This window comes from Drosophila tropicalis, unplaced genomic scaffold, assembly GCF_018151085.1.
Source record: "Drosophila tropicalis isolate 14030-0801.00 unplaced genomic scaffold, ASM1815108v1 contig_1002, whole genome shotgun sequence".
Classification (NCBI taxonomy): Eukaryota; Metazoa; Arthropoda; class Insecta; order Diptera; family Drosophilidae; genus Drosophila; species Drosophila tropicalis.
Window position 1 is genome coordinate 3,020,747 of NW_027172360.1, and position 27,257 is coordinate 3,048,003.

The 27,257-nt window shown below is 38.0% G+C and overlaps 1 protein-coding gene across 3 annotated transcripts in view; it reads left to right on the forward strand.

Annotated features, from left to right (window-relative positions):
* rho-5 (rhomboid-5) overlaps positions 1-27,257 on the forward strand; it is a 289,374-nt gene that overhangs the window by 138,163 nt on the left and 123,954 nt on the right. For 2 of the 3 annotated variants that reach the window (XM_068285525.1, XM_068285447.1), the window contains exon 4: positions 14-268. In XM_068285525.1, the coding sequence (XP_068141626.1) occupies positions 14-268 (255 nt within the window). Of the gene's footprint in view, positions 1-13; positions 269-11,238; positions 11,499-27,257 lie in introns of those variants that run through there. The other variant, XM_068285605.1, reaches the window with a different exon arrangement.

Here is a 27,257-nt window from a genome sequence, read left to right on the forward strand (position 1 = left end):
GTTTTACTTCTAGATATCATGTCTAAACAACGTTTGCGGAATGTTTCCTTTTATTTCTGTAGAAACTCCTGATCAAATTTATAGGCTTTTAACATCCCTTTGTATGCATGCTGGTGTTCTGCACTTGGCAATAACACTAGTTTTTCAACAGTTATTTCTCACTGATTTAGAAAGACTTCTGGGAACTGTTCGCACGGCAATAGTATATGTTGTATCGGGGCTTGCGGGAAACCTTACTAGTGCTGTTTTCTTACCTCATCGTTCTGAAGTAAGTTACGCAAATGTTTTATATCATATGTACATATGTCTACTATATTATTAAAAAAAATATCACAGAAGCTACCTTCGGCTGTGCCGAAGTTTATATACCCTTGCAGTCCTTGGCCATAATATTTTTACTTGTTTCAAATTCTTTTCCGTATCAGTGCACGGAAAAACCCTTCCAAATAGAGTTTCCATTTAGATTGCCACGCATACACCTACAGTTTATGAAGCGTTGCGTCTGTGTATGTATCATGTGCTCAGCTGCTCGGTGGATTTCCAGCAATAACGTAGTAGGCTGGCTGCAGCGCTGTCGATTTATATTGACTGTAACTTGTGTTGTATTTATCCGATCTATTTAAAATTTTAGGATCTGATGTTTTGTATTGTAAACTATCATATAAGTTAATTTTATAGAGATACTCAAATTTCTTCATCTATGTTTTTTTCAAATATGTGATAAAGTGGTCTGATCCTGACAATTTTCATACTATATCTGCTCCGGGCTATAAATAGCTTAAATATTAAGGTTCATCCCTCTATCTCTTAAGATGGCGGCGTGAAGTTGATTTGCACAGAAGGACGGACGGACACACAGACGGACAGACAGACGGACATGGCTATATCGACTCAGCTTCTCATTCTGATCAAGAACAACAAACATCTGATAAATTTTATAATACCCTCTGCCAGGGTATAATAATGAATGTAAAAAAATGAAATGCAATTTACTCGTGATAGAAACGAGAGCTCGATAACTATTGGCTTCAGGATGTCATGATGAATATAAAATTTTGGGAAGAGAATAATTTCAGGTATAAAAGATCATCATAGTGATACAAATATTTTATACAATATTTGTATATTCAGACAGAAAGCTTTCATTTTTAATAAGCTAAGTGCGAAATGATAGATGTTGTAGAGTTGGCCGTTTTTTTTATATTTTTTAGAGAGCCTTATTTTTCAATTCTTATACGCACGTGTTTCTACGCCATTGATTTCATTAAGAGTCGGACCATCTCTTTCTTAGAAAAAAATGATAAATTGACTTATTTATTTATTTATTGGAGAGTTGATTTTTGTTTACAAAACTCGAATCAACATCGGCCTTCGGCTGAATTATTCTATGATACATTTTACTTATATACATACATACATTTAATATACAGTTTTTATTTTATGGTTTGTTGCAATAAATTGTAGCTCAACTCAATGCATGGATGATCACACACATGTATATGTATACTCTCTCTCGAGATGCGTAAAAGAGAGCAACGACTCGAAGAGAGACATAAAGAAGTCAGTCGCGAATAAACTGCACAACCAACCACACGCATTCTGTGGTTTTCTTATGTCTTTTAACAATATGGTTTTTGAACTTATGTTATAAAGAGTGATTATATACATGTTATGTACATTGTACATATATTACAAATTTAGTTTTTTTTTGTTTTTTTATACGCTTACAAAAAGGGTATATTAATTTTGGTCAGAATTGTGTGCAACGCATAGAACGAAGCATCTCCGACCATACAAAGTATATATATTTTTGATCAGCACGACGAGACGAGTTCAACTAGCCATGTCCGTTCGTCCGCCGTCCGTCTGGATCAACGCAAACTCCTCCTAGACCGTAAGAGCTACAGAGCTGAAATTTTGCACGTAGGCTTGTATATACTGGTTGTATATCTCGGATTCAGCCCCAAAGTCACGAACAGTGACTTTTCTCAATAACTTCGTTATTTTTTGTGCTGTTGTCGTGAAACATAATATTATACAGTTTATTACTTCTGTGCAAATTTGATTAAGATCGGGTGACTATATTATATAGCTCCCATCGTTCGGTCGAAAATAGTGACTTTTGTAAATACTTTCGTTACTTTTATCGCGATTGCTTTCGAATTAAACTTTTGTCAGTTTTATGTATCTGTTAAAGACTGTGCCAAATTTGATAAAAATCGGGTGACTATATCATATAGATCCCATAGGAACGATCGGTGGAAAACAGTGACTATGATCAATATATTCGTTATTTCCTATGATTGTAGGCCATTCTTTCGCAAGCGTAAGCCTTTTTGAGAAAACACGTTTTTCCACTTTGATGGCTAATTTGTAAGGAAAGAATTACCAAAAAAGTTGCAAGGGTATACAAACTTTGACGCGGTCGAAGTTAGCCCCGACCTTCTGTTTTTTTTTTTTGGCTTTATGTTAGAAAAAGTTATTGTAACATATTGTTAGTAGGTGGACTAAAGTTTTTTGTTTAACTAAGTTATAATCTATGGAAAATATTACATTCCTTAAGGAATTTTATTATGGTTACGATTTTGTCTACAGATGGGTTGCCTAATATGGTCATAGCAGAATTTTGAGGCCAGTATTTCGTTCTATTTAAAATAAAGTTAGGACAGTTGATAAGTAAATGATCGATGGTTAATGTGGTAAGGGAAAGGCAGAATGGAAATGATTAAGGGATGTCTTTATCCAAATAGTGAGCGTGTGTTATGTTTGTGTGACCCAATCGAAGTCGGTAATGTGTATCTTTAATTTGATCGGATATTAAATCCGTGGTATTATTGTTTAGTGTATATATAAGTGGAAAGAGTCTACATTCTCTAGCCGTGGTGTCAGCAAGTTCGTTGCCTTTTATATAAACATGTCTAGTAATCCATAGAATCGTAAATTTGGGGAATAGTATAATAAATAGGTTTCTTATTTCTGCGACGTGATGAGAGTTATTGCTAACGTTTTTAATGGCATTAAGAGAAGAAAGTGAGTCGGAACAGATTACAAATTTTCCTCTCCTTGTTTGCAGGTAGAGAATGGCTTCTTGAATGGCAATTAATTCCGATGAAAATACTGACGAATAAGTTGGGAGAAGTCCTCTTTTTATTTTGTCATGTGCTGTAGTAATCGCAAAACCCATGGAACCAGAAACTTGGGAGCCGTCAGTGTGAATGAAATGTTGCTCTGATTTAATTCGCCGTAATTCTTTTCTATAAACATCCGGTGGAGATGTGCTTTTGTTCAATATACTTAGCGTTGTGTTAACAGAACTAGATTGGCAGTATGAAGTTGAATTCTGACGTCGAGTGGAAATGTCGGGTTTAAAAAAAAAAAATGGTTACTTGTGTTGTGCGAAAGGCGCCTAAGGCAATTCTAATTCCTGCGTTTAAGATGGTTTGAATTTTTTTCTAGGAGCTTGGAGCAGCATTCCGTATATTGGTAAGCCGCAGTCTATTTTGGACATAAGTAATGACTTTACTACAGATATCAATGTTATTGTGCTGCAACCGAATCTCGTTAATGAGAGACATTTAATAATATCTAGTCGTTTATGTAGTAATTTAGCTTTTTCGTCTATGTGCATATTCCATTTGTGTTTCTTGCTAAATTTAAGGCCCAATAATCTAAGTTTTGTAGATTGCTTGTACTAACATAACATATGCAGCGCTGTTTATTACAAATATGCATATACCTTCATTTGGCAGGAGGAAGTCTACAACCAGATAAGATACACCAATCGGAAATGCTGTTAAACATAGAATCAAGATTAATTGTTTTGTTTTTGTTTTGTTGTCTAATTTAACTATTAGATTGAAATCATCAGCATATGCACTTATTTGATATTTTTTTTGTATAGGCGTATGGTTTCAGTAAGTTTTTGATAAGCAATGACAAAAAGGACTACGGACTATGGAGATCCTTGTGGGATTCCGTTCTCCAATGAAGAGAACTTCGTTCTTGGCGAAGTCAAAGGATATAACTGATATATGTTTTTTTGCATTCAAGGATTTAGTTATAAGATAGTCTATAAATATAAGACAGTCCATAACTGATTTTCCCCTTCTGAAACCTACTTGACTAAAGTGTAGAAGTTTGTGAGTAGTTACAAACCAGTCTTTTCGAAATAATTTTATCTAGTAGTTTTGAGATGCAATTATTCAGTGATATAGGACGATAAGAAGGAATACATGTTTTGTCTTTGTTTGGTTTTAATATAGGTATTACTATGTTGAGCTTGTACTGTTGGGGTATGCCGTCTCTTAGAATTGAGTTATATAGGTCTATAATTTTTTTTTTATTATATCTGGCAATGCTTTAATCATCGAATAGTTAATTCGGTCTAAGCCTGGAGTATTTCTTTTTAAGGATTCTAGTGCCGATGAGAATTCAATAAAGTTAATATTGTCCTCAATAGGGAGGGCATTTTTACCAGGCGTGTGCAATATATTGTCTGTTAAAACTCTTCTCTTGTAGGTTATAAAAAGGTTGGAAAAGTTGCGGTCATGTGACTCTGGGGACCGGGCACTGCAGAAAGCATTCGTAATTTCTTGTGGGCACGTGATGTTTGTGGTCGAATAATGTTCTTGTATGTAGACCTTTGGAGGAATTTAATCCACAAAAAAGACGTATGTATGTTATTCCATATTTTACTCATAGGGGCCTGATGGTTAATCTGTTCAGTTGATTTTATTGTAGATTCTTTTTTAGCTAACTTTAGACTTCGTTTAAATTGTGCGTTTTTTTTTTCCTATAGTCAATTATATTACCCGTGGATATATTACGTTTTAGTAATCGCCAAGCAAGGTTTTTGGGTTTCTTTAATAACTCGAGATCTTTATTCCACCATGGGACAATGTGCGATGTTTTAGGGGAAGCTTTAGGGATACTTTCATGGGCACTTCTAAGAATGATTTTATTGATGTTGGCTGATTCTTGATTTGTCTTGTTGCTACTTGGTATAAAAAGAATTGTGACTTATAGCAAGAGTAGAATATAAGTTCCAGTCAGCTCTGTCAGTTTTGAACAATGGTCTGTGTGTTGGTTTCTGTTTATGGATTGTAGTGAATAGGCTAGTTAAGATTGGGAGGTGGTCACTGCTGATAAATCAGTTTCGATTGCCCAGACTGCTTCCACTGCAATATCCGCAGTACACATGTGTGTTAGGGTGTTGTGCGTGCTCAATTATGTTGGACTGCCATCGTTAAGGATGACCATATTAGTCTTGATAATAAATTTATCTTTTGTTATTGATTGGGGATCCCCAACTTTGATGCCAGGAATTAAAGAAACCTGTAATTAGTGTGGGCGTGTTGCTGTAAGTACCAAGTACTGAATGTAGGTTGTTTTTAGTGAATTTAACTTTTGGTTGAATGTATGCTGAGACAATGCGGAATATTCTTTTTGAACAGATTTTGACACAAACTGCGTCAAAGTCAGTGTTGAGTAATTTTTGTTGGTATTGTTTTGAATTGTGTATAAGAATCGCTACTCCTCCGTAAGAGGACACTTAACACTTAACACTTGCTAATATATGGGTCTCTTGTAAAGCTATGACATGTGGTCTATGCTTTGCTATAAGCATTTGAAATTCACTGTAATTATTGCTAAAACCATTTATATTCCATTGCACTAGATTTTAGTTCTTTTGCTGCACTATTTGGAAAATTCTGATTTAATTTTTTTTGTTTAGCTGAGATTTAAGTTTGCCTGATATATTTTTAGGGAAGATTTTTATGTTTGAATTTTGTTGTATGTGTGTTAATTGTTAAAGGTGTTTGAGCTGGTGGGGAGTTTTTAGATGATGTTGGTTCTTCCTCTGTGCTTTTCATTAAATCAACGTAGGAGGTTAGCTCACGTCAGTGATGACTGTGGTAATGCTTTTTGCTACATTAGAGTAAAGGGAACCATCATGTGGGTGGCTTGAATTATGTATCGAGACGACTTTTTTAATATCAACTTTTTGTAGGGTCTTAATGGCTTGTATTTCTTATTGCTTTTCAAATATAGGTCGTCTTCTAAAGACTGATAAGTGGTTGGTATCAAGGAGACTGTTATCCTTGCAGCTAACACAGCACTTGTTATAGTTGCAAAATTCTTTGGTGTCGTGATCATTGTGAAAATCCTTAGAACAATTAATACAGGCCTTGTTGTCGCGGTAGATTTTAGAAGTGTGTCCAAACCTAAAACAGTGGAGGCGGGATGTAGATGCGGAGTTTGACCATTTTATACTCTATTTTGATGTACTCAGGGATCGTGTGTGAGGCAAATGTATGGATAATTAGTCCAGTTTCTTGGAGCTCGTTGTTAACTTTTTTCAATATTGATAGAATCTTGCTTGATAGAATCTTCAGTAATGCAGCGTAGGTCGTTTGAATAAATGACTCTTTTTGAGACGTTGAGGGTGAGATGTTCAGAGACAGAAACTGGGTATGGCCCCAGTAGTTGAAGTTTTAAGAGTTTGTGAGCTTGGATCAAATTTTTTGTTTTGATGAGAAGGTTTCCATTACGTGTTTTTTCGGCAACCAGAACTTCTCCATTGCAAGTGAAATCAATAGTTTTTTTTATTAGAAATGGTGAAACGTTGGTCACTGAACTGTCGTCGGTGCGTTTCATAATAAGAAACTTGGGCTTAGACATTAGTTTAGTCATATCAGGGAGATCAGCTGTCCCCATCGTAATGGTGCTTTTACGACTTAAAGTAGATTAATTTTTGCATTGTCTGTTTTGTGGTGTTATTTGTTTACTGTTTTGTTGTTGTTGGATAACTGTATGTGATCGATTGGAGTTGAAGCGCGAACAAAAGTTTCCGTAGACACGTCTCGTGAAGGCAAAACTCAAATTTGAACTGAATAAATTGACTTATATACTAGATTTAAGAACAGAAATGGTATTTTTTCGGTAACATTGCTTACATACAAATAAAATGAAATTTTCTGGGGGGTTTCTCACTGGCCTACGATAACTGTTTTTTTAAGTTTTTATGTCTGCTGCTCTCATTATTCCATCTTATCCTGGGTGTGTTTGAAGAACTGTTCCAATTGGCCATTCACCAATTGTTATGCATTTTACTACGACAAGTTCACCATTTTTTAGGTTGTCGCAGTTCTTTTCGATTCATTCGATTAATTTTAGTGCAAATTCTCCGCGCGCCGCTTGTACATCTATTTCCTGTAAGACTTCTGTTAGTGTCAAAGGATGATTAAGGATGAGTCAAAACTTTTTTTTGTTTGGTACTTGGGTAACTTTAATATTTCTTCTTAACAAAACTGCTAATTTTTAGAAGATTCTATCCAGGTTTTTGGCCTAGTGCGAACTGCGAGTTTTCAAGAAATTGGCTTTCGCTAAAGCTTAAAAATGTAAGCAACGTTAATTGGATACATTTATTTGTTGAAGAGAGGTAAAATGTTCTTGTTCCTTAAATTGGGTATTGGATGGTAAACCTTTCAATAACTTTAAACTTATTTGTACTTCTTCAGTGATTTTATCGTTGCCCATAATTGCCGAGTTAGACAAGTATTCAATAACCTTATTGAATTTCTCTTTTCTGACTTTATAAATATGGGCTTTAAGTCGTTTGTTGGTGTCGAAATACATTTAAGCATCAGACAATAATTAAGTTTTAAAGTATTTATATCGACTAGCATTGCGCAGTTTAAATAATCTTTAGCAATTCTTGTCCCAAAATTTATGGGTACATATTTATTATTTTCAGCTAATGTGATACTGTTTTTTTCTAAGATGATCCTGGCAGATTAAACTAGATTATTGATTGAAGATAGTTTTGTTTTATAGAAGTCCTCTAAGACTTTAGTTGGTTTTATGGATTTCTGACGTGCTGTAACAGTAACATTGATTCTCAGGATTATAGGAAGATGATTGCTTTTTGAAATTTTATTGTTTACAATACAAATTTTATTGTAACAGACCAATTGATTTGAACTATACGGCTGGTTTGGCGCCTAAGTAGGGGATCCCTAAGCCATCATGTGGATCAGTCGATTCGAGACTTTTATTTCCTGTAGAGCTTCTGTTAGTTCTCATGAAGCGCCTCTAAGATTTGTGCCAGTATCTGATCATATTGCTTAAATTTCTCCTTGCCTTGCCATCAATTAGAGTGTGTGCGAATTCCACATGTAGTCTTCTAGATGTTAACTATGTAAAGAAAACGCCATTTCGCTTTCGCAGGCATTTAGTGTACCTGCCGCTGGTGCGTTGTCCATCTTTTGTATAGACGAAAAATTGCTTGCCAACTAATGTGAAGGGTTTTTGAAATGTAGACAACCTCTCCTTGGGTAATAGACCCATTTGCTCTTTAACAGAATCGGCTTTACGTTGTCTACAGCACATACATTCGTTGATAATTCGTTTGATCTTGGTATTCATCTTCGGTATCCAGAACTGCGAATTGAACTTATCTACGACGTCTTGTATTTCGGTATGTTGTACTTCGTTGAAAAAATGTTTTATCATCAGCTTTGTGAATACTTGATCTCCATCCAACACAATAGGACAGCCGTGATTCGGCTGTTTATGCGTAGAATTTCATCTCCACTCATAGAAAGCCAATATTTGGTGAGGCGTAGAGCCCTGTTATCTTGCCAGTTTCAGCAAAGGTTATGTCGTTGTGAAAACTTTTTGCTTGGACAGGGGGATACCATTTTGACAGAGACCAATTATACTCTTTCACGACGATATCGCCCCGACGGAGTTCCTTATGCTGAAGCTCTTTTTGGCGAGCCATAATCATAAGCCTCGTTGTAGTTGATGCCTTTATCTTTGTGTTGATAATTGGGTGGATTGTGTTAAATTAAAAGATTATCTTTATTAGTGTCCATACACTTTCGAAGGCAGAAAAGGAAGAAAAGAGAATCTCCAGAGTTACAGAGTATCTTATATCGATAACTTACAAGCTTAGTACAATCGATATACACAGGGGTAACAAATAATACAGGGCTGCAAACAGAAACATATGGTATTTTCAACACCCTTTCTCAATTACGATTTCTATCTTAGTTTAAATTCAGTAACGTGACACAATGATTATGCTTTTGCTTAAGGAAATTTTTCGTTAATATATCAGCTACCATGTCCTTAGTTGATATATAGTCCAGATGAATCCCGCCACTTGCAACAACTTCTCAAGGATATGATGTCTGATGTCAATGTGTTTCGATCTAGCATGAAACACCGGATTTTTTGCCAGAGATTGAGCACTCAAATTGTCTCCGAACATCCAATTTCGATCAACAATCGCCTCAAATGCAAAGCCTCTTACGCCGCTGAAGACATAGCCATGTACTCGGCCTCTGTGCTGCTTAATGCCACCCTGCATTGTTTTTCTGACTTTCAGGAAATCGGGCCACCTGCCAAGATAAACACATACCCTGTGTACGATTTGCGGTTGCTCACATCACCGCTTCAATCTGCGGCAGCGTATCCTGACAGCGCATGTCCACACGATCGGTAGTGCAACTTAAGATCCTTCGTCGCCGCCAAACACTTCATAACAACTGTCCGATTGCCGACTGATACATTGTCACATCCTGTATGACGCATTTCTCGTCTCTGCACTCCATTTGGAAACCTGTATCCAATGGAGTAGCAACAACTCGATACACTTCGATATTATGTCTTTGAAGCATGCCCTTTATCTACTGAGCCTGATTCATCATCTTTTCCTTGATTGCGAACATGTTGTCCAATTCTCGGCAAGCTATAAATATATCATCTACATATAATAGTACTATACAAAAGTCTACCTTTGATATCCTGCTGATAAAGGCACTGTATTCAACTTGGCATTCCACTCCCTTCCTGCTTGTTTTAATCCATATATTGCTTTAGCCTCAACACCTGCTGTGAATTTGCGTTGTCCACATATAGATGACTTCGTTTAGGTCACTGTTAAGATTGGCTGTGCACACATCAATTTGGTGCAGATAAAGTTTCAGCTCCGCTGCTATAGCCAAAACCAACAGTATCGTTAGGTAACGACACACTGGAGAGAAGGTTTCGGTGTAACGACGCAGTATGTTTGTGCGCACCCTTTAGCCACCAGCCGAGAGTTATACAGCTCCACGCTTCCATCGCCATCGCTTGATAGTATACACCCATTTTGAACCAATCGCTTGTTGTCGCTTGGGTAAATCTACCAGAGTTCATAACTTATTTGCCAACAGAGCCTCATATTACTTATCCATTGCAGCTTTCCAGAATGAAGATTGCGTACTTTTCATCGCTTCTTCGAATGTCTTTGTTCCTTTACATGTAACTTGTTTACACGATCATACATTTTCTTCGGACATCCTGTCTTGCCGGTACGAATCAACCGTGGCCTTCCAAGACCGATCTGTCCTTCTTGTCGTGTCTCTTGTTCTGGTTCTTGTTCATCTGCTTGGCCACTTTCATCGTCGCTCTGGCCTGAACGCTCACTATCAGATCCATCAGCTCTAGCAAATTCCTCACTTTCCATATCATATTTACTTAATTCGTCCCCCCACAAATCCAGTCCTGTGACTGTTTGTGCTGGACAAGGGGATTTAAAAATCGAGACCATATCATTCGGATACGCAGACATGACATCCCGTTTCTCAACGACCTCTCGTATTTTATTGTCATGCAACCTGTATGCTTTTGATACCAGTAAATATCCTACGAGCCGATATTCTCTGCCCTTGGCCTGAAACTCGCTTCGTCGTCTCTTATCTAATGCGACTGCTATTGATCCAAAAATGCATAAACCCTGCACATTGGGTTTCCTTCCAGTCCATGCCTCATAAGGCGTCATACCAATTAAAGCCGCTGTTGGTGATCTGTTTCGAATGTAACACGCTGTCATTAGTGTAAGAGAAACTCCTCCATATCCGCGTGTAAAAGTAAACATCTTGTCATCTCGACAAGCGTCCGGTTGCTCGTTCAGCCACTCCATTCCGTGATCCTTTAAATTCCTCGACTTTCTCGAATACTACGCCGGCGGGAAAGGTTGAGGCATGGCATCTTCTCAGAGAAATCCACATTTTCCATGCCATCCACCATCCTGCGTTTAACAATATTCATTAGACTTGAATAATTTAAGTGACCATACCTGTAGTGCCAATCTTCTGCACTTATCTGTTTCGCTCCAAGGCATCGATTGCCTATCTCTTTAAACACAAAGAGCTCTCCTTGTAATTGCAAAACATTTATCATTTTCAGCTCACGAAATCCGGTCTGTACACGCACATCACCTCTGCCAATTGCCTTTATGACGTGGTTGTCGGCCAATACAACATCTTCTTCATGTGCACCATAATTCGAAAACATACTACGCCTGCCACCTAAATGAGCCGCTGCTCCCGAATCCACACACCAACTCAAAGCATCAGATTTCCTGCCTGCGCCGCAGCTTGAATTGTGTACGATCGATGTTGTGACTGCCGATTTACCTTTGACTTTTCTTTAAACTTTAGGCAGTCCCTCTTATAGTGACCTCGCTACCCACAACTATAGCAACTTATATCCAACAAGGACTTCTTTTTACGAATTGGATATTTTCGCACGTTTGCCTGGTACGCCGGTTGCTCTTCTGGGGTTGTTACTCTCTCGTTACTCCTGCGATCTCCTTCTTCCAGCAACTTAATCGTGAGACTGTCCAAAGAAAGCAAACTATCACGTGTCTCCATCGCAATGACGAAGTTTTCATATTCCTTTGGCAAACTTATAGGTAATATGATTACCGCTAGTTCGTCTTCTATCTTAATGTTCACTTCAGCAAGTTTGTCCGACGGTTTTACGGTTATCGTCGCCAACGCTTTCTAATTCCGTGCATCCCACGCAGCAACCGCCTTATGCCGTGTATCTTTCCACACAATTACTTTTCGCCAACTGCGAAATATTTACATTAACTTTTAACACAAATCCTGCCGCCCACACTTTCGTGTATCTGGGCCCATAACCTGTTGATTATTGAGTGGATTGTGTTAAATTTCCTTTTCAAAGGCGGAAAAGGAAGAAAAGGGAATCTTCAGAGTTACAGAGTATCTTATATCGATAACTTACAAGCTAAGTACAATCGTTATAACCAGGGCTAACAAATAATACTGGGCTGCTAACACAAACATATGGTATTTTAAACACTTTGGCTGTGGCATCATCTTTTTATCTAATCCAAGAAAAGCTGCCATCTGTCTGTGGCAACTTTTATTGGCGAATCTTTTGTTATGATGTCAGCAATGTTTTCCATGGTTGGAACCCAATTCCATTCTGACCTCTTGGACTTCTCTTTACTATTTATCCATGAAATCACCGTTCACGGGAGTCTGTCCAGAAACATCGTTCATAAAATTTTAGATGCATTTCGTTTTCAATAGTTTCCGCCAGTCTACAGCCCATCACAGCTGCCAATGTTTCAAGTTTTAGAATCGTAACATGTTTCAAAGTTGAGACTCGAGCCCGAGATGCTATAAGCATGACGTCATATTTTGTTGCGGCTTCTGCACCCTTATAACTTACTCGGATATATGCTGCTGCAGCGTATGCTTTGCTACTAGCGTCGCAAAAAACGTGTAGTTCGACTTTCGTAGCAATAGATAAATGTTGGGAATAACATCTTGGTATACTAACATCATGTAGTCTTTTAACCACTCTTGCCACTTTTTGACAGGGTCTCCTTTAATGACATCATCCCATCCAATGCCAAGCTCCCAAATATAACGCATCAGGATCCGACCATTTATTATTACTGGGGTCACCATTCCCAAGGGATCATATATTGAGTTGACCGCTGCAAGCATTCTTTTTGTAGGCATCCTTCTTCCGTTCAATAAGTCCTCACTTATGCTGTGCATTGTAGTTGTTGAGAATATAAATATATCTCTTTGTGCGTTCCAAATCATGCCGAAAACCTTTTGAGATATATCTCCTTTTTCGCCCAACCGAATCCGTGTTAACATGATTACAACAAATAAAATTTCGAATTTGAAAATGTCCAACTGCGTGTATCACTTCACTTTTGTGTATCGCCGCATTGTGGTATTTTACAAATTGAGCTATAAACGTTGAGGAGGTTGATCGGAATATCATTGACGTTATCTTTTAGACTGTTGATGAAATTTGTGGATTCAAATTTCTTCATAAAAAACATTGTGAGACTGCATCTTCCTTGGCGATTTTTACCTGCTGGTTCTCTTACTTTTGCTTCTCTTACTTTGCTTTTATCGGACCGTGTATGACCCATCCGAGCTTGGTTTTTGCCATAATCGGACCCTTTGGATCTACATTTAGTATGGTTTGAGTTGTAAGGAGTGTTGCATGTCGTTGTCCAATGAGGAGATGAGGCTGAAGATTCCGAATCGAGTTCAATTTTGCCATTTTTGTAAATGGAAATTCTTTCTGTAGATCTTGGTAATCGATTCGTTGATTTGGTAAATTCAAATCCTTGATAAGACGTACATTTTGAAGCTTTTGAATTTTGCTATCGCCAGTAATAGCAATATCTGCGATTTCTGAAGTTTCATCATATCTAGAGATTCCTTCAGTCCATCCAAAGCAATACTGTTCAGGTTTCCCAATTATTCCGACCTCACGTGCTACATTAATATCCAACAATTTTGTTGTGCTCCCATCGTCGAGAAAAGCCAGAATTTCTTTTTCACCAGTTGGACCACTGGTAATAACTGTCAAAAATTTAAGAATTTCTGCTTCTTGGACTTCTTGAATGCCTCCTCTAATAGCTTGGGGTAAGTATTGTGGATGAGACTGTTTTGCCTTATGTAGTAAGCGATGATGATATCGTTCACAGTTGTCGATCTTGCATTGCTCACGATTATTGCATTGTCCCTTATGAAATTTTAGACATGTGAAGCAGGCGTTACTTGTGCTTGCGTAATCCCACCGTTTCTTCACCTCTGCCTTTCTAAATTTACTATATTTATCTAGCGAATACTTGATACTCTGAATTCACTCTTTGATATTTGTGTGCCTCTTGGTAGGCTGGAGCGGCTTAACCTCCTTAGTTCTCTCGAGAGTTATCCAATTTGAAAAATGTGAAGACACGATATTATAAGAAGTTTCGAAAAACACGTCGTTCCTCAGATGACGCTCTGTTACAGTCGCTCGTTCAAAATTCATAATGCTTAATACACAATGCTATAAGAATTATCTTTAGCGGTGTAAGCTTCGGTTCTCTTCTGACCCTAAACAATTTTATAATATTGTTAATTCTAAACGTAAGACCTCTGTGCACCCATCTTGTTTGTCTTTTCAAAATAATAAAGCGAGCACCGATCAGGCAATTGCTGATATGTTTGCGAGTTTTTTCAAAACAACCTATTCCTTAACGGAATATCGAGCAAGTCCGTATCCGTATCCGTCTTATTTTTCCATTTAAAAAAAAGCTATTTGCATTTTTAATAAATTAATTGATGAAAGTTCTCTTCTTAGCGAACTTAAACTAGTTAAACCTGTTTATTCTCCGGGGCCAGATGGTCTACCTGGATGTGTACTTAGGTTCTGTGCAAACGCATTATGTTAACCCATTTTAAAATTGTTTCAATTGTCTGTCGAATCTTCATCTTCTCCATATATATCATTCCTCTGCATAAAAATGGCAAAAACTCAGAAGCCTCTAACTATAGGGGTGTTTCAAAATTGTCCGCTTTTCCGAAAGCTTTTGAGAAAATTATAACTTCTCAATTGCAACATTTTTGCAGCTCTATTATTTCTCCATCCCAACATGGCTTTGTGAAACGTAGGTCTACAACCACCTACCTTTTAGATTTTACCTCTATAATTATTAAGGGGTTCAAAAATGCTAAAGAAACTGACGACATATACACTGACTTCAGCAAAGCCTTTGATTCTGTTAATCATCCTCTATTACTTTCTAAACTGAACGACATTGGGTTTCCACCTCTTTTACTTTCTTGGGTTCGAGAATATTTAACAAATAGAAAACAGAAGGTACTTTTTAAGTCTTATTTTTCCAATTCCATTCCTGTGACTTCTGGTGTACCTCAAGGTAGTCATCTTGGCCCTCTGCTTTTCACACTATTCATTAACGTCATTGCTCTTTCGAGCGTGCTTATGTATGCTGACGATGTCAAGCTTTGTCTTACTTATAATGATACAGATTCATTTAGTCGGCAACAAGCTGATCTTAAAAACTTTCAATCCTGGTGCCAGTTTAATCTACTAAATCTTAACACTACCAAATGTAAGGTTATGACTTTTTTTCGTAACTCTCCTCAATTGGTCACTTATTTTCTAAACAATAGTCCTTTAGAACGCCTAAATTATATGAATGATTTGGGCGTACTTATGGACCATAAGTTAAATTTTAACACCCATATTTCCACCACGGTCGCAAAGGCCATGAGTGTTCTGGGTTTCATTAAAAGATGGTCAAAAGAATTTGATGACCCCTATACAACTAAAGTGCTTTTTACTTCGCTTGTCCGTCCTATTTAAGAGTATGGATCTTGCATTTGCTCACCTCAATATGAGTCGCACCAGATTAGACATGAATCCGTTCAAAAGCAGTTCTTGCTATTTGCTCTTCGTGGCTTAAGCTGGGATCGCAATGTCAATTTGCCTTCGTATTCTAGTAGACTTCTCTTGATTAACCTTCCTTCCCTAACTAACCGTAGAAGTATGCTTGGTGTTAATTTTAAGCTCTTAATTGGTGATATCGACTCGACTGAGTTATTAGCTCAAGTAAATCTGTCGGTACCATGTAGACGGAGTAGACATACTTTGATACCTTTATCCCTTAGTCGTTGTTCTTCTAACTATGCCATGCATAAACCTTTTAGGGTCCCCTGCTCTGATTATAACCTTCTATTTCCTTTAATCGGCTCAGAGTCTTCTATTAATATGCTTAAAACATCTATCCTATCACATTTAGTTAAAAGATAGCTATAGTATTATTTGTTTGTTTGTTTTTTCTATTGTGTATTCTTCCATGCGATTTGTTCCGTGCGTTATACGGCTACACCCCCTCTGTCGGTCGGGTAGGAGGTGGGCAGTTATCTGCTTGGGCTCGCGCGTAAAAAGAAAAAACTCGTATCATGAAGGACTCACCGTGGAATTTAAATCTGGTGATGGGAGGAGTCGCTCTTTGGAAAATCCTGCCAGCTGTAAAGGAGTTCACTGGGCAATTGATAATCCCACCCTAGCTCTTGTAGCCAAAGCTCTTGCAAAGGGAGCCAGCCAGCCAGCGGGATCGAATAACTTGGCGATCTGGGGTGAGAACACAAAGTAAAACTCATCCGTAGTCGCTTTCCATCGGATTCCAAGTGTTTTTGGTGTGCTAGCCTCTTCTAAATCGAGGAAATCAGCATTCATCAAATGACACCCTTAGACGTCCAAAGGAAAGCCAGCTGACTCAAGAGCGTAATGAAGTCCATTGCGACTGCAGCTTCTTCAGTGTGACTTGACTTGATAATATCGCTAGCCAGCGGAAATTTGGATTGTACATTATTTGGCTAAGAACGGAGGACATTTCATGCCAAACGTGACGGTATTAAGTTCGTAATCACCAAGATGACGCTCTTTGTTTCGGAACAGGATTCTCTGAAATGGCGTATGGATTGGATCGACCATAATTTGCCGGTGCATTTGTGTGATGTAGGCATTGAAAACTACTCGGAAAAACGCCACTTGAGAATCTGAGTAGCGAGATCAGACTGAAGTAGCGGACCAGGGTAAAGTATGTCATTGAGACTTACTTCGTTTGTGGACTTTATAGAGGCATCAAAGATTACCCATACTTTTGTTGTGGTGCTGTCGGGCTTGAAAACTGCATGGTGTGGCAAATAAAAGTTGTTATTTCTGCCTTCAAATGGCACCTGACGCATGTGGCCCAAATCCAAATGCTCTTGGATGACGGCGTCATACTCAGTTTTGCCCGAAATTTTTTTAAGGAGACGACTTTCGTTTTTAGGAACTGAGCCATGGCACCTAGTTTGGGGTGTCCGAAGTTGATGTTGGTTGGGTCTTGAAACGGAAGTGAGACCATGTATCTCCACGAAAAATCTTTTCTTGTGGTGTTCTAAAAATTGACCTCGCAGAATAAATCAGAATCTCCACTTCCAAAAAACCTTATAATATTTTCAGCGCATCCTCTCTATCCCGTCTTCTCTGGCATTTGATGGAATGGGAAACATCGCCGCACTGTGTAATTCCTCTTCAAACAGAGATCGCAGGACTTGGGTTTGGTGATCGCCTTGTCTTCAAATCTGTTTGGCTTTCAGGTGACTGGAAGGGGGTTTAGCGGAGGTTTGGATGTGGAAACTGAGAAAGCCATTGCAGTTGTATTTTCAATCGCTTCGAGCGTACGAAACTGCTCAGTGAGGAAATCATCTCTTGCTTGCCATTTTGGAATGGCGGTCTTATTGTCTGGACGTTGACGCGTACAATGCGAAGTACGTACAAGTGGCCCATACGACACCAGAACATAGCCTTTTCCATGCGAGCCCCAGCAGAGAGCTGTTAACATCCCGCCCGACCGAACGTGGGGCGCAGCCGTATATCGTACGGCCCGATCGCGTGGACAAATACAAATAAAACGGACAAACAATTAAATAATGATTAACTACATCTAATTACGAGCTAAATGTGATAAAAAAGATGCTTTTAATAAAAAAAGTCTTCTGATCTGATTACGTGATAAAAAAATTGTAATCAGAGCATAGGACACGAAAAGGTTCATGCAAAGCGTGGTTAGATATTCAGTGTCTTAAAGACAGAGGAATTGAATTTCTAGTAGGTCTACGGGGTACAGATAAGTCTAGCTCAGGGGAGTCTATATCACCTATTAAAAGTTTGTAAATAAAAATAGCACCAAGCATTAATAAATAAAGGAAGATTGACTTAAAAAAGCCTAGTGGAGTATGACGGCCAATTGACATTGCAAAAAGCAGAGATTGCTTTTCAACAGATTCAATTTTACTTTGGTGCGTCTCGTTTTAAGGTGACCATATTCAAGATCCGTACTCTAAGATAGGACGGATTAATGAATAATAGAGAATTTTTGTTGTGTACTCAAAATAAGGTTGAGGATGAGCTGGGGATGTCTTGGCGGAACTTATCAGCTGACAGTAAGGACGTGACACTGTAGAAAGCGTATTACCTGCAGTTCCGAAATCAAGCTATGCGTACAGAAAATAAACGCTATCAACCTCGCGCCCGAACTGAAAAACATGATAATCGAGCAACACAATAAACATAGCTCAACTAATTTAATCCGAAACCTAAACAAGGAACTCAGGACACACTTAAGAAACTCCGTACCAACTAACACCGCGCCACTAAATATCTAATATTGAGGCAGGGCGTGAAATTAACACTAACAGTCGGATATTCTACCACTTTAAACAAAATGACTACTCCAAAGATCTACACACTAGAAAATATAATCAACACCTACAGTCCTACCTTCGGCCGCCTTGTCGAATCAGAAACGGTGACCATAAAGGTAATGGCAGAAACACGAACAATTGAGGAATTTACATGCATACTTATCCATTTCCCGACAACATGATGGGAGTTAGATAAATGAGTTGCGAGAAAAAAAGATTATCAGATCCTCGCAACGTCACTACAATTCACCTGTGTGGGTAGTACCGAAGAAACCAAAACCAAATGGGGAAAAATAATATAGACTGGTGATCGATTTCAAAAAGCTAAACAAAAAATGAAGCAAGTAAGTCGACTCGTCGACTTGGGTATACCATACACCATGTGAAACAAATATTTCAAATTTCGAAAACCAAATGTACATATGTCTATTGAATTGTTTTTAAATGCTTCATAGTATGTGCTATCTTGCTCACTCTACAAACACACGAGCACTCTAGCGCCGCCACTAGCCAACGGCCAATCCTGGCCTTGTGGACCGCTTAGTAAAATACGTTCATACGCATATTTTGCATGTTTCTAATCCTATTTTAATAAAATTTGGTAGTTTGGTAGAAATAGATAAAAATAATTAGACTGCCGAATTTGAATGCGATTTTTTCTTAATTATGGAGGCGGAAGTGGGCGTGGCAAAATATGAAAATATATATACTCTGCGCGCATACTAAGCCAGTATACATTCCAAATTTTGTGACTTTAGCTTTGTTTGTTTTTGATAAAATCAGTTTTGTTTAATTTGCGGGGGCGGAAGTGGGCGTGTAAATAGCCAGTTTCTGCGCGTCTATTAAACTAGTCTGCATAACAAATTTGATGTCTCTAGCTATTATACTTTTTAAGAAAAACAGTTTTATGTGATTCCTGGGGGCGTAAGGGGCGTGGCAAAAAGTTTGAACAATTAATTTCTGCGCGCTAACTAAACGGGTATACAAACTAAATTTGATGTCTCTAGCTGATATACTTTTTGAGAAAAATAGTTTTATGTGATTCCTGGGGGCGTAAGGGGCGTGGCCGAAATTCCAAATTACTCTATATATGTACATAATACACGAGTATACATACCAAATTTGGTGGCTCTAGCTTTTATAGTCTCCGAGATCTGCGTGTTCATACGGACGGACGGACGGACAGACGGACATGGCTAGATCGACTCAGCTGTTCATCCTGATCAAGAATATATATACTTTATAGGGTCGGAGAAGCTTCCTTCTGCCTGCTACATACATTTTGGCGACTTTAATATACCATTTCGCCCTTATAAAAACGGTTGCCGACAGATATTCCATCCCTTATATCAATGACTAGCCTGGGAAATTCAAAATTCTTTATCACCCTGTGACGAACACACGGGTGTCGCAGTGCACTCTCTGTTTTTCTAGCAAGTGGCTCGGCTGAGCTCAGGGAAAATGGGGTGGTTCTTGTGCTCTCCCAAAACATGCGCTACATAAGTAAAACGAAAACAGAGATGAGGAATAAAGGACTACACCTAAATATGGATTTTTATGCAGAGGTGATGGGTGTTATTCGAAGGACCTAGATGTCATTGCCTTCTCTTTACCCACCCAACCTTGTAATACCTAATGAAACCCGGTATTACCCATATTGTGGCTGTTAAATCTCTTACGTCAGGTGCCCAAATAAACTAACTCAGCAATTCATCTTTTCATACATATATTCAATTCAAAGGAAAGAAAAGGCATATGCCATTAAGATAAGAAGATAACATCGGATTTCGTATGCCACTTATATAATAGAAGCATTAACAATAATTTCAAAAATATATAATTCCTAACTAATTCGGTGAGAGGAATCGTACAAAAATGTGGGTTGTTTTATATATATATAAATTTGATCTAAACTAAATTTTACGTTAAGCATTTATTTCAATTTGAAAAAGTAATAAAAAACCAACTAACTCTGTGGTCGCGGCAAGCGGTTATATTTCGCCAATAGATTTTATGCGGCTGTGCCGTACTTACAGTTTGTAGAGTCCAATCCAGTCAGCAGGCCTGATGATGGGTGGAGCACTAGAGGCTGTTAAAATTATTAAGAAGGGTACCAAAATATAACCAATGTTATGATTTTCTGAACCTACTATATAGAGATTTCATTACAAATTTATGCTTATAAATTTGAACACATGTTTGTACGATACTTAAAGAAAAAGAAAAACGGCTGTTTGAGGGCCCACTACAGGCTGGGGATGAGGTTGGGGTCATCAATGCTGGGTTTTTGAATCTGCTGCAACGTCTTCCCAGCAGTAATCTCTCCAACGAGGGTTCACCTAGGAATTAGGCTGGCTGGCTACGCCCCACACAGCAATAGGTGTGCGCACTTATGGCCAAATCGCCCTCCAACAATTTATCCGATGGTCAGTTCATGGACCGGGTCGACATTTATGTGGTCGTAGTCCCCAGAAGTCCCACATGAAACCATGGATGGAGTCGTCTTCTGGCCTTAAAGTGGCTAACACTATGGGTACGCGCTTGCATTTAACGGAGGCAAGACAGCGCTGGCAGTGGCGTATTTCTTCGTGGATGCTCCTTAATTAAAATTGGAACTCGAAAAGAAAGAGGCGTGGACTTATGTAATGTCCACGAATGAATTTTTGGGCCCTTATCTTGCATGAACTTTTCTATGGAAGTGGATCGTGTGAGCTCGGTTCCAAAAAAAAAGCTCAAGGTCAATTCGCCATAGAAATAGTGTATGCCATAAATATAAAATTTTATGTTTGAAACAGTGCACCCATACAACCCTAAATCTGACTTCAGAACTCCACCAAGTTCGAATGAGAAAAAATCATACCCAAATCAGCCTTCCCCGTATTAAGCGGCAAATACGAATTTATAAAACTTCTTTCGGACTGAAGAACGCCCTGGCCATATTCCAAAAGAGGATGTTTGATGTCCTCGCATACCTAATTGGAGTATGCTGATACGTGTTTTTATATAGACGAAGAAATCATAACCTTCAGTAAAAATTAGAAGGAACGGAGTTCCAGAGTTAAATAAACCGTTCAATATCACAACCGATGCATCGAACGAAGCGCTAGGAGAAGTTCGCCGTCAAATACAGAATGACAAGTATCGACCTATATCCTTCATATCACGAGGACTTTCACGAAAGATAAGCCTATGAAAGAAATGATTCTTTAGGTATTGGAAAACCTATGGTCTTTATACGGAGCAGAGGAGGTCGGAGTTTATACTTATCATCAGCCATTAACCCTTTCACTAGGAAATTGAAATTCTAATGTCAAACTTAAAAGATGGAACGCCAGGATCGAGGAACACAACTGCAAGTTGTTATACAAACCAGGGAAAGCAAACTCATCGGCCTATGCATTGTCACGCATCACCTCACATTTTAACCCTCTTACCTTAACCCCATTTTTTGTCGACACTGTTTAAACACTTCTTGCGTTTTTTTTACATTTTTTTGTGAAAATTTGGCTACTCAATTGCCCAATTCATGCCAACTTTCAAAGTCAATGGGCAAATCTATCACAAAGCTGGCCCTGCTCCCCTTCCCAGATAGTGAACATAAATTTCTTGATGATAGAGACGAATCGAATGCACGATCTAGAATACATACCTCCTCAATCGAAACAATTTGGTGCGTTTGTTCAAAACAGCACTTTATATGATGCCCTCGGATACTGACAAAATTGTCATCCACGCAGACAAAACACCTATTGGAGAACATGTCAGGAGATAAAGTGCTCCAACTATAGACGAACTGGGGATTGTCATAGTCGGGGATCACTTCCAATCTCGATATATTATTCTCTATCGACGAAACAAACATTTGACAAACGTCGCTGAAATTCACCGTAGTTACGATGCTTTGCAGTATCCAATTATCTTTTAGGATGGTGCCGATGGATATCACTTCAATGTAAAGATGGTAGATCCAGTGAATGGTGTACAAACCAATAAAAAGTGTAGTACCATGACCTTTTACGCATTCCGTTTAATGTTTCGGAATAATGAGGACAACCATATATTGAAATGTCGTCAGTAGTTTCATCAGTATATTGTGGAAACAGAACGTTTGCTATATCTCAGATTGAATTAGGAATATATATTTGAATATATTCATTTGCGAGATGTGAATGACCGTAACACAACCAATGTTGGTAAACTCACGATTTTACCATCTTCATGTATATGTACATAGGTAGTCCACGCCACATGCGGGAATATGCTCAAGATGCTTTGGCATATGTTCGGTATTATGGCCGTCCAGATTTATTTATCCAGCTTGTGACGAGATAGTGCAGCTGTTGTTTTCTGGGCAGTCGTACGTGGATAGGCATGACATCACATTCATACAAAACTGATGACGCTAATGGATTTTATTGTGAAATATGAAGTATTTGGATCGGTGCTGAATGTATTCAGTAGAATGGCAGAAGAGAGAATTGCCACATGCGCACATACTAATCTGTCTCTTTGATCACTACAGACGAAATCGACGATGTGATATGCGCTGAGATTCCACGGACCGACGTTGATAAAGATTTGCATGAAGTCGTCATCAAGAACACGATCCATGCACCATGCGGTACACTCAATGCAAATTCACCATGCATGGTAAATGGAAATTTACCAAGCGGTATCCTCGCGCATTTGCAGCCAATACGGTAACAGGAAATGATGGATACCATTTTTAAAGACGAGGTTCAACTGAAGATGGCGGGACTTCTGCAACTTTACACAATCGAAATGGTGATATTGAGGTAGACCACCATTTGGTGGTTCCATATTCACCTCTGTTGTCGAAAACGTTCAATGCGCAGATAAACTTAGAGTATTGCAATTCAGTGAAATCGATTAAATACATCTGAAAGTACATGAATAAAGGTAGCGATATTGCAGTTTTTGGTGTTTAAGCTGGGTACGGCGACAGAAATGCTCCACAGGTTGTCTATGAAATTTCCCAATACCAGGCTGGAAGATACATTAGTAGCAATGAGGCTGTATGGCGAAATTTCTCACATCCCATGCATGAAATTCACCTGCTAAAACTTTAACTGCTTTCTTCACTTTATGCCAAGAAGACGCCTTTGCCACAACACCAAGATTAAAGCTATGCTTTGTTGTGTTCCTCATTTTTTATGCTTGCACCGACAATATGCGCCAACGTAGCGTGTATCGACCGCAGCGCCATCTGCCGCAGGCGCCATCTGTTGTTTTGTAAACAGTGTGGGCGCGCTGTACTATATAAGTACCGACATGTTTGCGCGCAACTCGGCATGGTTTGCCGGTATTCTAAATAGACAAAACTTTATTTTTAGTTGTTTTCAAACTAATTCAAACAAAATAAGGCTGATGTCAGAGTGGCCGCGATAAGCGATGCGATAATATTGAGCTACAATGAGCGAGAAAGCTGTGCATTCAAAAATATATGTAATCGTTGAATGCATGTCAGAGTGCAAGCGAAGCGAGAAGAGAGCCAAAGCGACTAGTTGAAGCGTTGCGAGAATGCGATTCTGAATCACTTTATCGCTTCATCCAACTGTTGTTATACGTGTGTTTTCGTTGTGTTCTGAGCTTAAAAAATAGTTGGTTTTTGGTTGAAAAATGTTTTTGCGCAACTCAAGCTTTAATAACAGTTTGATGCAAACACTTTATATTTTTGTGTATTTGCTTTCAATGCAATTAAACCGTCCAACGATTCAAATGCTAAAATGAGTTCGAGTCCGAACATAAATGTTGAGGACTTAATAACGGACATTTTTCCGTTCTGTCTTGTGGGACCAAAAATGTAAAAAATTACCACAGTCGGCTGGTGTTTGAAAAGAATTGGAAAGAGATTGAGAAAAGTCTCCAAGTACCAAGTAAGTTTTGCTTATATTATATTTGTGGATTTTTAATATCAAAACCTATTTGTACACATAAACACACGCAAAAGGCATCTATAACTTGCTGGGTGAAATAACTCTTCACTTCCATTATTTTCATTGCTTGTGTGTGTGTCTTGATTGACATTGGGACTTCCCTCAAGGTCAATAATTGCATTATGCAGAATAAAAATTGCCTTTACAATAATGTCGACGAAATTTAGATCGGTTTCAATTGGCTTCCAGAGCAAACGCCATTTGGAAGTCATGATTCCAAAAGCACATTCATTGCACCTTCGAGCTCGGAAGAGTCGCTTGTTAAAATTCTTTCTTTCAGCATTAATAGTGCGGCTTGAGTATGGCCTTAACAGAGTTTCCAATAGAAGATATGCTTGATCGCCTACAAAAACTTAGGGATTTTAATAATTAATCCAGGCAAATTAGTATCTGGAGGCATAAATTGTGGAGATTTAAATTGACGATAAAACTGTGATGCATTAAAAGTGTCACCATCACTTTGTTTGCCATATCCTCCAACATCAATTGCAATAAATTTGCAGTTTGAATCAGCCACTTCTTGAAGAACAACAGAAAAAAAATTTTTGTAATTGAAGAACATGGATCCAGAATGAGGTGGACACTGAATACGAATGTAATCAATAGCCCCAGAACAATTTGGGAAGTTCCACAATTTCCAAAAGTCATCAGCTATCTCGGTAATCATTTCTTTTGAAGGCTGTGGCATGTGCTTTGGCTGCAACTCCTCCCAAAGTGCCTTGACTGTTTCCTTTACAATAACGGAGACTGTAGTCCTTCCAATTTTAAATGAACGACAATGAAGTAAACGAAGCCCCCGTTGCTAAATATCTGCAATTGGTTAATTTTATTTACATAATTAAATTTTTTGATTAAACTTCAGAAGACTGTTTGAAAAAACAATGGAAAAATCTTCGGGACCAATTTCGAAATGAGTATAACAAAATGCCAACAGAAAAGTCAAGAGACTGTGCACCTGATACTGGCATCTATACCTCCTGGCCTCATTTTGAGTCACTTCTATTTTTAAAAGACCAAATGAAGCCCAGGCAAACGTGTGGAAATTTGGAGGCCAGCTGCTCCAATAAAAGTTTCTGTGTTCCAGAGTGTTAAGATTCGCTGGACACAGAATTATCCTACAATTTGGCTGAGCTATGTGACACAGATGACGAAGAGAATTTTCCAAAAAAAAATAAAAAAATTAAATTAAGTATGCCTTCTCAACTGCTGTCCATTGAGAAGGAGAAACTTAAACTTTTAGAAAAAAAAAATTAATACACCAAAAACACCCGACGATGACCAATGTTTTTTTGGGAGCCTTCTGCCATATATGAAGTCTATGGACATGCGAAAAAAATGCTTTGCAGAATGGAAATTCAAAAGATCGTACTTTCTCATTTTGGAGACGGAAATAATTCCGAAAACAATTAAAAAAATCAAACATGTTTGTTGCAAAAAAAAAAAAATATATTTAATTACATAGTTACCTCAAAGTTAGAATAAGTTTTTCACATGGCGTTATGGGATTAACAACAAAATTTGTCCAACACTTTTCCAGTTTTGAATGAATCTTCGTCAAAATATAATCGAATGTATTGATCGACATTCGAGTATAATTGAACAATTTGTCAGGATACTGCCTTAAATTTTTATACAAACTATTAAACTCTCCTTTTAAACGGTTTCTATTCAGTGGATGGATCCCGATGTTTTTTTTCATTACAACATTTATAACTGCTGCTGACGCAAAAAATTCTTCGTCTGAATCCATGACGACGATAATTGCAACTGAGACTAAAATTAGAACCCTCGCTAGGTTTCTCGCTTTGCGGAAAGCTTTCACTCTGCCATGTCATCGCTTTGCAGATCGCTGCGATAATTATCGCTTGTAGCATCGCATCGCTTATCGCGGCCACTCTGACGTCAGGCTATGCGTTAAAAAAAATTGAATTTTTGTGTACATATATGTTTATTTGTTGCTATCTTTTGTTTTCTTTGCATTAAATTTTGATCGGTATATATCTGGAGATGTTTTATTAGGAGCATTATTCTATAATGAAATTTGGCAACATATGCCTAATAAAGGAAGATTTTTTGGCTTGAAAGGCATTTTGTTTTGAGACTTCCATCAGTATTTTTCGTTGAAATATAGGCCAAGTATTTTTATTACAGGCTTGTTTTTTATTTATATTTGTCCTGCAGTTCGGCTGATGGTATATTTTTATGTGTGCTTAGGTTCTGTTACAATTCCCATTTTTGTGTATGTATCATTCCGTTTCATAAATCTTACAGTAAAAACCTAAGCTTTCAGTATAAGGTATTGCCAAATTGGGTTTGTGAAACGCATTAACATTTACATTAACATACCAAGTTATCTACTCTGACTGAAATATCTCTCTTAAACGTTCTGCATTAAAAACCTTGGCTTGAAAGATTTGCTGGGTTATTTTCTTTAGATTATTTGCCATGTGTAATTAAGTTAAGTCCATAAAAATACATACAATATTCATGGCATTCAAATTTGTCGTTATGTTAATTGCAACACGCTTATATATTTACACCCTCTATTAATACTAATAGTACGGCATACTACTGTAATGCAAGGAGATGTGTATCTAGTTTAACATAATCCATGTCTTCTTATGTAGTTTAAGGTGCTCATAATTTATATTACATAGTTTATTATTATTATTCAACAGTAAATTTTAGTCTGTTTGAGATCAATAAATGAATAGGTATTTAAGATTTCAAACCTTAGGCAGGCCAAGAAGTGAGCAGGAGCATGAACCACCATGTTCTATTTTCAGCAGACCTATTTAAAGTTGTAAGAACTATTATTCATCTTTAACGGTAAACGACGTTCTACCTACATGCAGGAAAAAGTGCATATACCTTAGGTTGTGACTAAAACTGTGTTGGATTAAAAAACCAGAGTATAATG